General features: G+C 56.9%; 1 protein-coding gene across 1 annotated transcript in view; it reads left to right on the forward strand.

Annotated features, from left to right (window-relative positions):
* Window positions 1-12,323, forward strand: part of PI4KA (phosphatidylinositol 4-kinase alpha) — a 136,757-nt gene that overhangs the window by 122,100 nt on the left and 2,334 nt on the right. Inside the window, exons 42-53 of the mRNA XM_020996373.2 lie at window positions 308-361; window positions 1,228-1,348; window positions 2,014-2,143; window positions 3,047-3,117; window positions 3,987-4,059; window positions 4,179-4,249; window positions 4,934-5,043; window positions 5,402-5,506; window positions 5,931-6,056; window positions 10,443-10,563; window positions 10,964-11,123; window positions 11,483-11,572. Coding sequence (XP_020852032.1) covers window positions 308-361; window positions 1,228-1,348; window positions 2,014-2,143; window positions 3,047-3,117; window positions 3,987-4,059; window positions 4,179-4,249; window positions 4,934-5,043; window positions 5,402-5,506; window positions 5,931-6,056; window positions 10,443-10,563; window positions 10,964-11,123; window positions 11,483-11,572 — 1,232 coding nt within the window. The remainder of the gene's footprint in view (window positions 1-307; window positions 362-1,227; window positions 1,349-2,013; window positions 2,144-3,046; window positions 3,118-3,986; window positions 4,060-4,178; window positions 4,250-4,933; window positions 5,044-5,401; window positions 5,507-5,930; window positions 6,057-10,442; window positions 10,564-10,963; window positions 11,124-11,482; window positions 11,573-12,323) is intronic.

The raw sequence follows: 12,323 nt of genomic DNA on the forward strand, positions 1-12,323 counted from the left end.
GAGTAAGAGGAGCGTAACAGGGCCCAGGCCCCCAAGGGGCTGCTCTGCAGCAGCATCGGCCCGTTCCTGCCCTGACAGCCCCTGAGCATGTCCTCCTGGGAGCCAGAGCCAGTCTGTGCCCGGCAGCCCGGGGGGCCCATTTCACAGAAGCTTCCTCGCCGATGATGGAGGGAGCGCTTTGGTGCCTCTGGGAGGGCTGGCTGTGGGCAAAGGGGAGGCTGCTTGGCCACCTTTGCTTCATTTAATCTTGACTGATTTTTATCTCGATTTTCTTCTTTAATCCTGGCTTTTGTCTCCCCTTCTGTAGGACGCCATTTTGTTCTACATCCCCCAGATTGTGCAGGCCCTGAGGTATGACAAGGTGAGGCTCTTCCTCTCAGCCGAGGCCCTTGTGAAGGCCATGACAGTTGTTTGATCAACTAACTGACAGATAAAGTCACGGCAGCCTCATTGGAGGGAGGAGCGTGTCCATTCAGAGTGCCCCATGAGCCAGGGGTCTGGGCACACGTGGGCAAAGCACAGGCAGTAGGAGAGGGCCCAGGGGGCCGAGAGCAGAGGCAGGAGGCTGTGAGGGCAGGGGCCAGGCGCTGGCTGTGGGCCCGCAGCAAAGCGTCCTTAGGTAGACCCCAGGTCATCGGGATTTTACCTCGTCTGGGTCTTCTGCAGTGCTCTCGGCCCCAACAGAGCAGCTTATGAGTTCCTGGCCTACTTTAATTTGTATCTTTCAAAAAGTGCAGGAAACAGCCTGATTGGGAGGAACCAGGGTTGGGCAGGGGCCCAGGAAGGACCCTGCCCCGGCCCTGGGGGTCGCACCCTCTGGCCCTGGCTTTGGGAGAGAAGATGAGGCGGGATCTTGACCCCTCAGCCTGGGAGGGGGACAGTGGCTCCCCAGGGAGGGTCCGTGGTGGGATGCGCTGATGCAGGGGCCTGGCTGTGGCATAGCCATGGTGGGGACCCCCTCAGCGCTCTGCTGTCCCATGGGAAGCTGCGGGGGCCAAACCTGGGGCCGGCGGCAGGAGAGGCCCGCCCCCTGTGGGACTGTTCCCAAGCGGCCGGTGGCTGGACAGGGCTGAGCTCCAGGCCAGGCTGGACGAGAGCCTCTGAGGGCGGCCGCTCGTTTTGGCCACTAGGGGGCAGCAGGGCTCATGCGGCCACGGCTTCCTCCCTCACCTGTGCGCACCTTCCCTGGGGCTCGAGGGGCACCCGGGGGCCCTGGTCTGATTGCAGATGGGCTACGTCCGGGAGTACATCCTGTGGGCAGCGTCCAAGTCCCAGCTCCTGGCGCACCAGTTTATCTGGAACATGAAGACCAACGTTTTCCTGGATGAAGAAGGCCACCAGAAGGACCGTGAGTAGTGTTTGGCTGTGCGCCCCCCCCCAAGCCCACGTCCCCCTCATCCCCCCCATCTACCCTGCAGTGGACTCTGCGAAGGGGCACCCCGATTCCCATCCCCCCGCCCTAGGCCCACGGCCCCCTCATCCCCCTCATCCCCCCATCTACTCTGCAGTGGACTCTGCGAAGGGGCACCTGATTCCCATCCCCCCGCCCTAGGCCCCCGGCCCCCTCATCCCCCTCATCCCCCCATCTACCCTGCAGTGGACTCTGCGAAGGGGCACCTGATTCCCATCCTTCCCCGGTCCTGGCTCACAGTCCCCTCACCCAGAGGAAAAATTGAGGCCTCGTGCTTAAAGGGGTCTTCTGCCTTTTCGTTCCTGTTGGCTTCACCTCTGGGGCCTGGGTTGTTCAGAGAGCCCCCAGGCAGCCCCATGCGCTAAAACAGTTCCTGGCCTTGGACAGAGTTCTGCCACATCTCCCTCGTGAAGTGGACAGAAGAGTCGGCTTTTGCAGTCTGACTCAGAGTCCTTTGAGAGCAGGTGTGGGCGCTGGGGGCAGTCGTGGTGAAGCCCCTTGTGGCCACCCCCTCCTCAGCTCTGCTCCCCAAGGATCCCTTTGCCAGGTCTGAGTCTGGCCACCCTCTCCACGAGCGTGATGGATCTCCTGTTCCCCCTCAGCGGACATCGGGGAGCTCCTGGAGCAGCTGGTGGAGGAGATCACGGGCTCCCTGTCAGGCCCTGCCAAGGACTTCTATCAGCGGGAGTTTGATTTCTTTAACAAGATCACCAACGTGTCGGCCATAATCAAGTGAGTTGCCCGGGGTGGGGCTCTGGAGGGGAGAAGGCACCCCACCTTGGGAGAGGCTCTCCCAGTGAGGCGGAGACCCCTCTCAGGCTTACGTCTTCATCCCCCAGGGGGGCCTGGCAGTAGTCACTGTTTGTTTTTACAGGGTTCTCATGAGTGGGCTGGGCAGAGCTGTCCTAATTATGTTTTTATGTGAAGGTACTGATGTGACCGCTTGGTGTCCAGAAAACCAGAAGCCTGGCTTAAAAGTAGTTTATGTGGGGAAATTTGCCTGAGGTCTTAGTGGACCACAAATTCATTATTAGACAACCTTGTGTAGTAGTCAAAAAAGTCTCAGGCTGTGTTTGGAGAGCCCTGTGGGGCCCCCCAGGGTGGGGGCGCATCTCCTCCGGCCCCCACCCCTGAGAAAGTGTATTTTTCCCTCTGAATAATCCCTTTTAAGAGGCCCCACAGCCTAGGAGCAGAGCCAGTAGGACAGGCTGGTGGTCCAGAGATTCACATGGAAATTAGGAGCAGAAAAGCCAGGGGGGCACAGGGAGGGGACCAAGACCGGGGGCTGCGAGTTGGGGTAACTGAGCTCTAGCCTGCCAGCCAGCTCTGAGACATTGTCATTCTACCTCAGTGCCTGAGGAAAGGCAGAGTGTTTAGGGCTGGGGAAATCTGGGAAGGCTTCCTGAAGGAGGTGGGCTCCCTTGGAGCGGAGCAGGAGGGAGAGATGGCTGCAGAGGTTCACCTGAGTGACATGGGGTAGCCTCCCCTAGTAATAGGGCGCCCCTGAGGGCATTAGAGCGAGAACAGCCTGGCCGAGCCTCCTCCCTGGGACTCTGAGCCTCCCACAGAGGAGGCACAGAAGAAGCAAAGACTTTGCCTCCAATGCGACCGAATCCACCCTGTCTGCTTTCCCAGGCCCTTCCCGAAAGGCGACGAGCGGAAAAAAGCGTGTCTGAGCGCCCTGGCCGAAGTGAAGGTGCAGCCGTGTAAGCGGCCCCGGCGGCCCTAGCACCGCCGGGCCTCTTGTGCTCCCCTCTTCCTCCTGGCAGCTGTGGCTGGGGAGGAAGGCCTTCCGGTGGGGGGGGGGCGGCCCATCCACGCGCCTCCTTCTGCAGCCTGACTTTGGTGTGGGGGTGGGGGTGGGGAACGATTCCCCAACATTCCCCTTGGTCCCTGGCCAGGGTGGGGAAGGGACCCCATGGGAGCACCTGAGGAGTCTGGAGGGATGGGAGGAAGGGCCGCCCCGAGGACAGGACCGGGGGTCTCCCAGCTGGATGCGCTTTGTTCCCGCCCCGATGGGGCACCAGGCATCCGACCACAGCCTCCCTGAGCCTCCCAGCCGGGGGGATGGGGCTGCTGCCCCCCCCAGGAGGCGCTAGACCAGAGAACAAAGATAAAGAAGATGAGAGATGACAGTGTTGTGTTTGGGCGTGGTGAGGGGGCCAGTGTAGGTGGAGCCCAGAATGTGTGCTGGCAGGTCAAGAGTAAGACCCCAGAGGAGGCAGGAAGCGGCTGGGCCGCGAGAACAGGCGACACTGGAAGTGATAGGGAGCCACGGGAGGTCGCTGAGGGGTGGGGACGCCTGTGCTGCGGCCGCTGAGGAACAGAGGGTGGGCTGGACTAGGGAGAGCTGTGCGGTGAGGTGAGGGCCGGTGCCTCTGGGAGCCAGCGACAGGGACCCCAGCGGTGTGGGGCAGGCTAGCCCAGAGATGGCTCACCGCTGGCCACCTCTCCCTGTCAGACTCCAGTCCCCAACACTGTCCCGAGCCCCTCCGAAATGCCGGTGACCCCCTGGATTTGGGGTAGGGGGTACGCTGCCCACGCCCCTCAGATTGATGTGCTCCCTCCATTCTAGGCTGCTACCTCCCAAGTAACCCTGAGTCCATCGTGCTGGACATTGACTACAAGTCAGGAACCCCAATGCAAAGGTGAGCGGCTCCCACCCCCACGGTTTGGTCCTAGGAGGCCTGGGGGGCCATCGGGGGGACTGAGGATCCCCCCCATGGCCACGAGGGGAGGCCTCACACCCATCCCCTTGTCTTCACAGTGCTGCCAAGGCCCCATACCTGGCCAAGTTTAAGGTGAAGCGTTGCGGGGTCAGCGAGCTCGAGAAAGAAGGCAAGTGCAGCGCTTTGGCCCTTGTGCGCACGGGCACCTGTTCATCCGGCAGCCGGTCAGAGGGGGCTGCTCCAGCCCCAGCCCGTGGTGGAGGGCCAGGCCCCGGGGCAGGCGGGGGGAGCGCCCGCTTGGATGCCGGCCCGAGGGCTTAAGCTGGCGTGGAGCTCCCTCCTTCACGGTTGTGGAGTGGTGCAATCAGTCATCCAGCATTGATTAAGCACCTGCTGGGCACCCACCACCCACACACACACACACGTGTGTGTGTGTGTGTGTGTGTGTGTGTGTGTGTGTGTGTGTGTGTGCGTGCGTGTGTGCACATGCACACATGCATGTACTCAGACATAAATGCACTCCAAACGCATGCGCACATGCATGTACTCACATGTGCGCTGTGCTGCTCACACGCATGCTCGCATGTACACTCAAGCGCACCTACACATGTGTATGCATGTACTCACATGTGCACTGTGAGTGCTGTCACATGTGTGTGCTTGCACACACGCTTTCACATGTCAGATTTAAGGTTGCTGCTGCCGGCAGTGGGTGCCCACAGCCCCTGACTCTTTAGTGGGGAGTGGGCCTGAAAGTGTGGCATGTTTACCTGAAGCTCCTGGCTGGGCAGAGGGGGCTCTGTGGGTTTCTGGGCTCCCAGGCCTGAAGTCTGGCCTTTCTGGCCCCGAGCAGGAATGCGGTGCAGCTCAGACCGAGTCACTCCCCCCGAGGAAGAGGACGAGGACAGCAGCAAGATTTCTTGGCAGGCAGCTATCTTTAAAGTGGGCGATGACTGCAGACAGGTAAACTGAGCCCCAGCCTCAGCGAGCCAGTGAAGGCACTCTGCCAGAGAGAACCTAACACTGCGCCACTTGGGCAGCGGTATAAACAAAACCTCCTGCTTTTGGGGGGTCCTCGGGGGAAGCTAGAAGTGAATGCCTTCACTTGGAGAGCCGTCCCCCACCTTCCGCCTTGGCACGTGCCCGGGCCTAGCTTTCTGTCCCTGACCCCTGGCGGAATCCTCGCCCTGGGTCTCCGAGTGGCCTGGGAAGCAGGAGGGAGCGGCGTCGGGTGCGGGGGCAGAGCTGAGGGCCCCCTCACAGGCAGGAGAGAGTGCATGTTGTCCTACTGAGCGCCCTCTCGCCTCGTGGCCCTCCGTAGGACATGCTGGCTCTGCAGATCATTGACCTCTTCAAGAACATCTTCCAGCTGGTGGGCCTGGACCTCTTTGTGTTTCCCTACAGGGTAGTGGCCACGGCTCCCGGGGTAAGTTCAGCCGAGGCCTGGGACCTGGGCTGGGAGGGGTCAGTCGGAACCTCGGGTCTGTGTTGGGGTGTAGACAGAGTGTGGCCAGGATTGGGAGGAGGCGGGGCTGGAAACCTTCCCGAAGAGGCTCACTCAGTGCAAGCCTGCGCTGTCTTCCGTCCGCTCAAGGCCAGAATCAGATCTGGTCTGCCAGGGAGGCAGACCTCAGGAGGTAGTGAGGGCCCCATCACCAGTGTGTCTTCCCTTGGAAATCGGCTGCCCTCGTATTGGGGTTCTTACGGAGGAGATTCTGATCAGGCCCAGGTTGGGTCGCCACCCTTCTCCTGAGCCCCTTGACGGGGGGCTTGCCTCACAAAGTTTGGGGGCCTTGGAGTGTCCAAGGCCCCGGCCCCCGGGGTCACACAGGCTTCCCCTTGTTCCTCAGTGTGGGGTGATCGAATGCATTCCCGACTGCACGTCTCGAGACCAACTGGGCCGGCAGACAGACTTTGGCATGTACGACTATTTCACTCGGCAGTACGGAGATGAGTCCACCCTGGCCTTCCAGCAGGTAGCGCTGACGGGGCTGAGCCCCCGGGACCAGTGGGGCAGCTGCTTGGGATGTGCCAGACAGGCCTTCTTCCTGCCTCCCCTTCTCTGCTTCACGTGGTGATCTCATCAACCGCAGCTATTTAAATTATCGCCTCTGTGCTGATAACTGTCCTGCCCCAGTCTCTGGGCTGCCCTCGCGTGCCTCGTCTCTAGCTGCCTTTCACATGCGTTGCGTCGGATGTCCAGGAGACATCTTTCACTCAGCACATCCAAAACGGAGCTCCTTCTCTTTTCCCTAAACCCAGACCTGTCCCTCCCTGTCACTGTCACCTCTGTACTGGCTCTCAAACATACCCCTCCTCTGCTTTGACCCTGTCCCCACCCTGGTGCATACCATCCTCACCTTGTACCTGGATTCCTGCATTCACTTGCTAGTGCTCAGGGCTCTGCCTGCCTCCAGGCTCTCCCTCTCCAATCCATCCTCTGATGAAAGTGATTTTCCTAAAACAGAAGTCTGACCGTGTCTTCCCCCGGCTCAGTAAACTCCATTGTCTTGATCAGAATGCAGTGCTCTGCTTGGCATTCAGAGCCCTCCATAACCTGGCCCCTTCCTCCCCTTCCAGGCTTCTCACACCTCACTCCCCAGTGATGCTGGGCTCTTGGGCCCAGGATTCTGTTGTGCTCGCCTCTGCCTCCTGGCTTCTCTGGCTTCTGCAAGAGGCCTTTCCTGGTTCTCCATAATCTTTGTGTCTTCCCTCTGAGGTGATCGCAACCTGCAAGAGGTTGTGCGGGCCTTCAATTGTGTCCGAGTCTTCTCGGCCCCATGGATGGCGCGGCAGGCCCTTCTGTCCTCCACCATCTACCCACGTCTGTGCAAGCTCATGCTTTCATGACACTGTCTGTCCCTCTCCTCCTTGGCCGTCCCCTTCTCCTTTGGCCTTCAGTCTTTCTCAACGTCAGGGGCTTTTCCAGTAAGTCCCATCTTCTCATTACGTGGCCAGAGTATTTCAGCTTCAGTATGTGACCTTCGAAGCAGCAAATAGACTGAATTCATTTCTTGAAGTATTGACTGATTTGATCTCCCTGCTGTCTGAAGGACCCTCAGAAGTCTTCTCCAGCACCATTCAAATGCATTGATTCTGCAGCGCTCAGCGTCCTCTATGGTCCAACTCTCACAGCTGTGCATTGCTACTGGAAAAACCGTAGCATTGACTATATCGACTTTTGTAGACGAAGTGATGTCTCTGCTTTTTTAGCATGCTATCCCAATTTCCCATCGCTTTCCTTCCAAGGAGCAAGTGTCTTTTAATTTTATGGCTGCAGGGGGCAGCCAGGTGGTGCAGTGGATAGAGCACCAGCCCTGAAGTCAGGAGGACCTGAGTTCAAATCTGGCCTCAGACCAAACACTTGACACTTACTAGCTGTGTGACCCTGGGCGAGTCACTTAACCCCAATTGCCTAAAAAAAAAAAACAAACCAAAAACCACAAAATTTTATGGCTGCAGTCACCATCTACAGAAATCTTTGAGGCCAAGAATATAAAAAACTCAACACTGCTTCCATTTCTTCTCCTTCTCTTTGCCAGGAAATGATGGAACCAATTGCCATGTTCTTAGTTTTTTGTTTTTTTATGTTAAGCTTCAGGCCAGCTTCTGCCACTCTCCTCTTTCACCTTCATCAAGGGGCTTCTTAATTCCTCTTCATTTTCTGCCATCTAAGATTGTTGATATTTCTCCTGGCAACCTTAATTCTGGCTTTTGATTCATTCAGCCTGGCATTTTGCATGATGTACTCTGCAGATAAGTTAAATAGATAAGGTGATGATATCCAGCCTTGTCACACGCCTTTTCCGATCTTAAACCAATCCGTTTTTCCACGTTCGGTTCTAACTGTTGCTTCTTGTCCCGCATACGGCTTCCTCAGGAGACAAGTCATGATCTTGTCGTCCCCGTCCCCCCCCCCCCCCGGTCTCTTTGAGGACTTGCCACGTTTTGTTGTGATCCACACAGCTGAAGGCTTTAGTGTAGTCAGTGAAGCAGAGGTGGATGTTCTTCTGGAGCTCCCCTGCTTCCTCCATAATCCAGGGAATGCTGGCAATTTGGTGTCTGGTTCCTCTGCTTCTTTGAAAACCAGCCTGCTCTTCTGGTAGTTCTCAGCTCACCTATTGCTGAAGTCAAAGCATAACCTTGTTCAGTAATTTGAACATTCCTTGACGTCGCCCTTCTTTAGGATTGGGACGTAAACTGATCTTTTCCAATCCAGTGGCCACTGTTGTGTTTTCCAAATTTGTTGGCGTATTGAGTGCGGCACTTTAACAGCCTCACGTTTTAGGATTTTAAATAGCTCCGCTGGAATCCCGTCACTTCCACTAGCCTTATTGTTAGCAATGCTTCCTAAGGCCCACTTGACTTCATTCTCCAGACTGTCTGGCTCTAGATCAATAACCACAGTATCAGTGGTTATTAGTGATGTTAGGACCTTATATAGTCAATTCTTTTGTACATTCTTACTGCCTTTCCTTAATCTCTTCTGCTTCTGTTAAGTCCCTGCCATTTTTGTCTTTTATCCTGCCCATTTTTTTTGCGTGAGATATTCCCTTAATATCTCTGATTTTCTTGAAGAGATCACTTGTCTTTCCTATTCTTTTGTTTTCTTCTATTTCTTTGCATTGCTCATTTAAGAAAACCTCATCTCTCCTTGCTGTTCTCTGAAATTCTGCATTCAGCTGGTAGATCTTTCCCTTTAATTTCCTTCCCTTCTCAGCTGTTGATAGAGCCTCATCAGACGCCATTTTGCTTTCGTGCCCTTCTTTTTCTTTGGGATGTTTTTGTTGCTGCCTCCAGTACAGTATTGTGAGTCTCTGTCCGTAGTTCTTCAGGCACTGTAGCTACCAGAGCTAACCCCTTAGATCTACTCCTCACCTCTACTTCATACTCATAAGGAATGTTATTTAGGTCACACCTGTAAGGTCTGATAGTGTTTCCTACTCTCTTCAGTTGAAGTCTGAATTTTGCAAGAAGAAGCTCATGATCTCAGCCACCGGTGGCTCCAGATCTTGTTTTCACTGCCTGTGGAGAGCTTCTCCACCTCTGGCTGCAAAGCCCATGGCCAGTCTGATTTCGCTGTTGGCCGTCTGGGTTGTTGAAAACAGAGTGCTTGGCGTGACCAGACTCTGTTAGTCTCCACCCTGCTTCCTTTTGTCCTCCAAGGCCACACTTGCTTCTTATTCCAATTATCTTTCGATTTCCGACTTTAGCATTCCATACTCCGTGGTGAATGCAACATCCTTTTTTTGGTGTTGTTTCTAGAAGATGTTGTAGGTCTTCATAGACGTGAGCCACTTTGGCCTTGGTGTCGGAGCACAGACTTGTATCACTGTGGCATTGAACAGTTTGCTTCAATTCAGACAGATAATTCCATCACTTCTGAGTCTGTGACCCCCTCTGCTATTCTCACCCTCTTATTGCCTGTGTGGGCTCCTCCATTTCTTCTAAAGGAGCCTTGCCCATAGTAGCATATGTGCTGATTGCATAAATTAATTAATTGATTGATTGATTGATTGCATTAATTAATTGCATTCGCCCACACCGGTCCATTTGAGTGCACCAGCACTGAGCTCCTGGAGCGCCTTGCTGTTTCCTTCTCCAGTGGGTCACCCTTTGTCTGAAAACCCCCCCACCCCCAGCCTAGACATCCTGGGTAACCCTGCATGGCCTCGCTCAGAGGTTCACTGAGCTACACGAGCCCTTCTGCCCCAAGAGGGGGAGCCTGTATGCGAGACCTACTGTGTGCCTGCTGGCACTAAAAGGGGAGACTTATGAAGTGCCTACTGTGTGCCTGACTGCATTAAAGGGGGGAACTGTATGAAGTGCATGAAGCACCTGGCCAGTCTTCTCCTCTTGGAACCTCACAACAGTCCTCAGAGAAAGGCACTATTATGATTCCCCTTTTGTAGATGAAAAGGCTGAGGCAGACAGTTAAGTGATTTGCCCAGGATCAAACAGCATCTGGGGTCAGACGTGAACTCGAGTCTTTCTGACCCCACTGCGCCACCTCGCTGTTCGCATGTACTTTTGTAGCAGCATCATCTGTGATTGTGAAAAAGTACGAGCAGTCCAGATTCCAGCAGTCGGCGAGCAGCTGAGTAATCATCTCTGGAATCTCAAAATCCTGAAACAAACATAGGAGAGTGAGGAGTACTTGAAAAGGCTTCTGTGAGGTCCTTGGAAACAGAGAGCTCAGGGCCCCTCTAGGCAGGAGGGAGGTTTAGACGCCCCTGGCGGCAGGCACCTGCCCTTCTTTGTCCCTGTGACTTAGCAGGTCAGGGCTGCCACATCCAGTGAGCTGCTGCCGCGGTGGATTCTGGGAGGGCCTCTGTGACCGCCTGCCCTCTGCCCCCACACAGGCCCGCTACAACTTCATCCGCAGCATGGCGGCCTACAGCCTCCTCCTGTTCCTGCTGCAGATCAAAGACCGCCACAACGGGAATATCATGCTGGACAAGAAGGGCCACATCATCCACATCGGTCAGCTGGGGCTTGGGTGTGCTGGGGGCGGGGCAGGCCTCTCTGCCTCATCTGTAAAATGGGCGCGATACCGCGTCAGCCTCACGGGATTGTCGGGATTAAATGAGGTTGTGTCCGTGGCTACCTTACCTCAATGAGGTGCTTATGAGCCTGCATTAATAATGTCTCACTTGATCCTCACAACAGTGCTGAGAGGTATCCTCATAGTACAGTCAAAGAAACTGGGGCAGACAGAGGGAAGTGACTTGCCCAGGGTCATACTAGCTAGGATGTGTCCAAGGCCAGATCTGAACTCAGGTCTTGTGGCTGCTGGCCACGTGGTGGGAGGGCGGGCCCCCAGGGTCCACGTCTCTGCCATGGCAGACACCCCTCATGGTAGTTCTCCTGCTGGCCTTCGCAGACTTTGGCTTCATGTTTGAGAGCTCCCCCGGTGGGAATCTGGGCTGGGAGCCAGACATCAAGCTGACCGACGAGATGGTCATGATCATGGGCGGGAAGATGGAGGCCACCCCATTCAAGTGGTTCATGGAGATGTGCGTCCGAGGCTACCTGGCGGTCAGGTGAGGGCCTCCCGACAGCCAAGAAGGGCCTCCCTGTGGCCTGACCCAAGAAGGGAGCCCGGGGGTCCAGCGAGCACCAGACACTCGGTCAGCAAGCATCCAGGGGCCCCACTGTCTGGCAGAACCAAGCCTGCGCTCCTCCCAGGGAGCAGGGCCACACGCAGGGAATCCAGGCGGAGCAGTGGCCTCCTGGGAGGCCTGGAGCCTGCTCTCCCATCTCGCTCCCAGAGTCCTCTGCAGGGGGATCCCCAAGGTGGGGGAGGAGGACGGGGGAGAAGGCCTTTGGTCGGGGGGCCTTGAGGTGGGGTGAGGCCCCCCAGGCATCACCGGCCCCACTCCGCCCCGTTGGCTCTCTGCAGGCCCTACATGGACGCCGTGGTCTCCTTGGTCACCCTGATGCTGGACACTGGGCTGCCCTGCTTCCGAGGACAGACAATCAAGCTGCTGAAGTGAGTCTTTGGAGGTTGTCCCCGGCTGGCACAGTCAGCCCGCTCCTGCGATCCGGTTGTTTGCAATGACTCCTCCCACGGGTCCCAGACAAGTGGGCCCTCCTGCCGTCCATAGCTGGTGCCCCCAGTTGGGGGGGGGGCGCCATTGCTCCTGCCTTTGGAGGTGTGCGAGGTCCATGTGAGGAAGACTTCCCCACTGCATGGCGAGGAGCATGGCCCACGTGGCCTCCAAAGGCAGCATCCTGTGGACTGTGACCTCACCCTGCCATGGCTCCAGCCCCAGGGCCCGCAGGCAAGCATGTGAGGGTCAGCCTAGAAGTGGGCCGTGGAGGGGAGGCCGAGCTTCTCCCCTCCTGTTCTGCTGGTGCTCAGCTCCCCCATGAGACACAGAAGTGGTGGTCCTGGGGGAATAAGAGAGAAGGGAAGCGCTCTTGTTACCTGCCTGGGCTGACCAGCCCCCCGCAGGCCAGGGATCAACACAGACCAAGGTGTCCTGGGCTCCCCTTTGCTAGAGGACCCCTGCAGGTTAGAAACCCTGTGGCCTTCCCTGCCAGAGTGGGATGCTCCTGGCTCGGTCCTACCCCCCACCTCTCCTTCAGTAGTCAGACAGCCCTCTGGCAGGAGGGGTCGAGGATCCCACCACAGTGGGAATGGCTCTCTAGCACTTGACCCCCAGCCGCAGCATCCCAGTGAGCCCACGGCAGGGAGAAAGGGCAGCCTGCGGGCTGCACAGGAGGTAGCAGCTATCCCA

The sequence above is a fragment of the Phascolarctos cinereus genome, unplaced genomic scaffold (assembly GCF_003287225.1).
Source record: "Phascolarctos cinereus isolate Bilbo 61053 unplaced genomic scaffold, phaCin_HiC Scaffold_4;HRSCAF=312, whole genome shotgun sequence".
NCBI lineage: Eukaryota > Metazoa > Chordata > Mammalia > Diprotodontia > Phascolarctidae > Phascolarctos > Phascolarctos cinereus.